We start from the raw sequence: 4,131 nt of genomic DNA, 5'->3' as shown, positions 1-4,131 counted from the left end.
TGTGGTTTTATGGCTGCACTGAATTTGTATTAATACGCGGCTGTGTTTCAACTTGGAAGTTATTAAATTATACATACACATAGTGCAGATAGCAAAAAGTTAGAAAAGTTCGTGTGTGTTGCTTTTTTGTTGGCATCAAGCTGACAGCACACAGCACGCAGCACAGCACAGCAGCCATGGGATTTTATAGTTCAGCTGTATCGAAAATTTACTAAAATCATATTGTAATACAGTCATTCAAAATAAGTGGAATGCTCACGTCTATGACTATGCGAAGAGTTCGGCTGTCGTCAGCAAAATATTTTTAGTTTGGATTTTGTAGTTGACGCTCAAATGGGTCTAAGGAAAAACTTACGGTGCAGTCATTATGGATAAAATTCTACTCATCCGCTTTTTATTCATTCGCTATAGATCTTATACAATTACTTATTTAAGTTTTGTTTGTTTTTCAATAAAGTTGTTTACACAAAATGCGTTTTAATTCACTTTTAATGCTTAGCGCTATTTATTTGATTGCGCATGCTCAAAAATGGTGCATCAGCAAATATTCTGTAATGCATTTAATATGTTTAACCTGTAATTTGTAATTTGTGTAATTTTATTTAGACTGTTTAGATATTTTCGGTGACCGCTGTGGTGCAGTGGTTAGCAGTGTACACTATCATTCCGCAGGGCTGGGTTCAAGCCCAGTTTCCGACATTAAATAATAAAAAATATAAAAAGGTTCTTTTCTGGAAGCGGTATTGCATAAAGGTACTTACCGACAGTCTAACAGCAGCGCATGATCCTTTTGTCCAGCTACGGAAATCATTTGATCCATAATGCCACAGGGCATACCAGCAAACTTGTGTTCGGCGGCTTGACATACTAGAGCGCGTTTCTTGTTGCTAAAAAATTCAGGTGAAAAATAAATATTTTATTCACTACTCGAATAATTAAAGTGAAAGTACATAACTTCCATTGCGTCACCGTCGCCGTCACCGACAGCTGTCAAAAAAGTTGAACTGGTGTATTTGTATGAAGTAGGTTACATGAACAAAGCTGACTGTGACGGTGACGCACAAATTAGCTCAACTATCAACTTTGTTTATGCGTCCGCGTCAAGTGACAACTATTCTGTGTTTTGTTTACATATTTGAACAAAAATTTGTTTCAGATTAAATATGAAAATGTTTGGATTTATTTAAATAAACGTAAAATAGGATGGAAGAAAAGTAAAAACGCATTTTTGCAAAGAGCAGCAGTGAGTTTTTGATTTTACGGGCGCAATGGTGTACGGATAGTACGTAACTTGCCGCATAAGCACCGTTGACGCTGTCAATGACGGTGACGGTGTCGGTGACGCAATGGACGTTGTGTACTTTCGCTTTTAGTCTATGAAGCTAGCTATGGTAAGCAAAATTACAAAAAGAAAGAAAAGGTGCAGACGCCAGTGTTGCCAGATCGGACATTTTTCCCTTAGATTTAGAGACTGTCCTAGGGATAAATTTAGGGAAACCAAATATTTAGGTGAAAGCGGAAAACGGATTCTTGGGGGTAATCCGTTATCTACGTAAACGCTTTTATGTATCGAGGGCTTATATTCAACACCCTTTATCTGCTTGTTTCACAAAAACTACTTTGTAATGTTAGAACCCATCTGGGACTTTCCTGTCAAATTCGTTTCTCAAGCATTATACAAGTTCAACCTTAATATCACCGATGACAGTTAAATGCTTTGGTCCAAATGACAAATAACAACTAGATTTAGTTCCAAGTTTAAGTGAAATGTGTACTCAATAAAAATACACTAGGGGTATTCACGATCCGGTGCATACTGTCTAGCATGGTGCATAGATAGCATAAATAGCAGGATTATTGTTGTTTCATGTATTCAAACAACAAAAAAAAATAGCCAATCATGCTATTTATGCACCATGCTAGACAGTATGCACCGGATCGTGAATACCCCTACTATCTACAAATTACATTGAAAAAATAAAATCACAAAATGAACTCCCAATAAACAGATTTAGGGGTAGGAAAGGGAGATCTAGGGGAAAATAGCATGCCTTTGGGGGTAAACTACTGCAATAACCTGACCACACTGGCGGACGCATAACAAGCTGCCTGAGAGAATTTTGTACATGGAAGGTATGCTAAGCAGGAGTGCATACATTTAAAATTTTGCGCCGTGTATAAATACACCTTTCTGCTAAATTTTTGTCTACTAATTTACTCACCTCTCCAATTGTTTGCCGGTCAACTGTTCCAGGAAAGTCAAAGTCGCCATTTCAACTGCTGCACTCGAAGACAAACCGCCACCCACTGGTACATTGGATGCAAATACTGCATTGAAGCCAGGCAACTGACCCTCCAACTTCAGTTCGTTGGCAAAATTATGAATGACACCTTTCACATAGTTGGCCCATCTGAAAAGAAAAAGTCGAAGAGCAACTAAGTTAGTATGCTGAAGTGTCAAATTAGTTAGTGCCTAGGTAAGTGATTGTGTATATAAAAGAAAAGAATTTTTATTTGTGGTAGCATCATAGTATTCGACCGAAATAAGTTCATCTCTACTAGCTTTGCTTTGTCCACATTGCACTTAAGCAAAACGTTGCAGGTGAAAATTTGCCGTAAGCCCTTAATGAACGCTCTAACCTTTGCCATTCACATTTCTAAACTACTATACACTCATGCATGCACACACATACATACCAATCACATTGCGTAAACTACTTTGAGTTCATATTTTCATTTCCTTTGTGGCCTTACAGTTGAGTTGTTGGACTTTTGAAAGGAGCTCGTGTGCATGTGTGTACGAACTATGGGTGTCGATGTGCATGCACATGCAATTTCGCTTCTATGAGAGGGCTGCCAGACATCCCCAGGTTTTTGCCTCCGTTTTGAATCACAGCAAACTGAGTCAAAGTGCTTTATATGTCGGTATGAACAAGGCAAGGCAAGGTTTTTCTATATAAGATAATTTTTCCAAAGTCATTTTCATTTTCATTTGTTTCGTGAATAAAAAAAAACTTTAGTATCCATAATTAGGCAAATATTTTTTTGTTTCACTGGGTTATATTGAAACTTTTATTTTCATCTTTATTGGCGCTGTAACTGCTTAAGAGATTTTGGCCGAGCCCAAATTAGACGCCAGTAGTTTCCCGTCTGTGCCAAGTGACACCAATTGGCAATACCAAGTGAAGCCAAGTCCTTCTCCACCAGGTCTTTCCAACGCAGAGAAGGGCCTTCCTCTTCCTCTGTTATCAGTCTAGAGACCGGCGTTGAATACTTTTAGAGATGGAACGTGTTTGTCCACTCGAGCATGACCTAGCCAGCGGAACCGCTGTATCTTAATTCGCTGCACTTTATCAACATAGTTGTAAAGCTTAAATAGCTCATCGGTAAATCGTCTGCCTTATTCGCCATCGCTAACGCGTAGAGGCTCGAATATCGTTCACGTAATCTTTCTCTCGAAAACTCGAAAGGCCGCTTCATGAGATGTGTTCGTTGGACATGTCTCCCAGGCATACACCAGAAAAGGCATGATGGACGACTAATAGACTGTGATTTTGTACAACGAGGGATGACTTTACTTCTCAGATGCCTACTCAGTCCTAAGTAGCACTTGTTGGCATGGTTGTGATTCTCTCCATACTCCAGAAATTGTAAGCTCTTGTAAAGTATTGTGCCTGAGCGCTTCAGTCCAGCAACTGTTATTGTCTTCTTGAATATCAGATGAAATAATTCACATGAAATGGCGTAAACTTATCTGATACCTCGTTTGGTATCAAATGGCTCGAGGAGGTACTTCCCAATTCTGAACGGAGCTGATGGTATTGATCAACGTCAATTACTCCATATTATATTTATGAAGTTGTATTTAAAACATTTTCACCGAATTCTCCTGGTTTTGGGTGAGACAATTCTGGCAGCTCTATTATATATGCATACCAGTGCATTCATGTTTCAGTTGACTTGTTTATTTGTTTGCTTGCTGGACAGCCGGTCTCCTTTGCCAATCGCTTGACAGTAGATATACGAGTATCTTAGGTTAGTCTGCAGACGAGTTAGCTGGTAGACAAGCAACATCACTCACCAAGTAACGGGTGATTTTTTTGAGGTTAGGATTTTCATGCATTAGTATTT

At 38.8% G+C, this 4,131-nt stretch overlaps 1 protein-coding gene across 1 annotated transcript; it reads right to left on the bottom strand.

Annotated features, from left to right (window-relative positions):
• Positions 1-406: 406 nt before the first annotated feature.
• On the bottom strand, positions 407-2,411 carry LOC118757036 (galactokinase-like; the record flags this gene model as incomplete). Its single annotated transcript, XM_036491765.1, has 3 exons — positions 407-674; positions 762-887; positions 2,223-2,411. Coding segments are annotated over 3 exons (328 nt in total), but the record flags the coding sequence as incomplete, so codon positions are not given.
• Between the last annotated feature and the right edge of the window lie 1,720 nt (positions 2,412-4,131).

Source organism: Rhagoletis pomonella, unplaced genomic scaffold (genome assembly GCF_013731165.1).
Source record: "Rhagoletis pomonella isolate Grant_MI unplaced genomic scaffold, Rhpom_1.0 Rhpom_scaffold_13837, whole genome shotgun sequence".
NCBI classification, from domain to species: domain Eukaryota; kingdom Metazoa; phylum Arthropoda; class Insecta; order Diptera; family Tephritidae; genus Rhagoletis; species Rhagoletis pomonella.
This window is presented reverse-complemented; position numbering and strand designations above follow the sequence as displayed.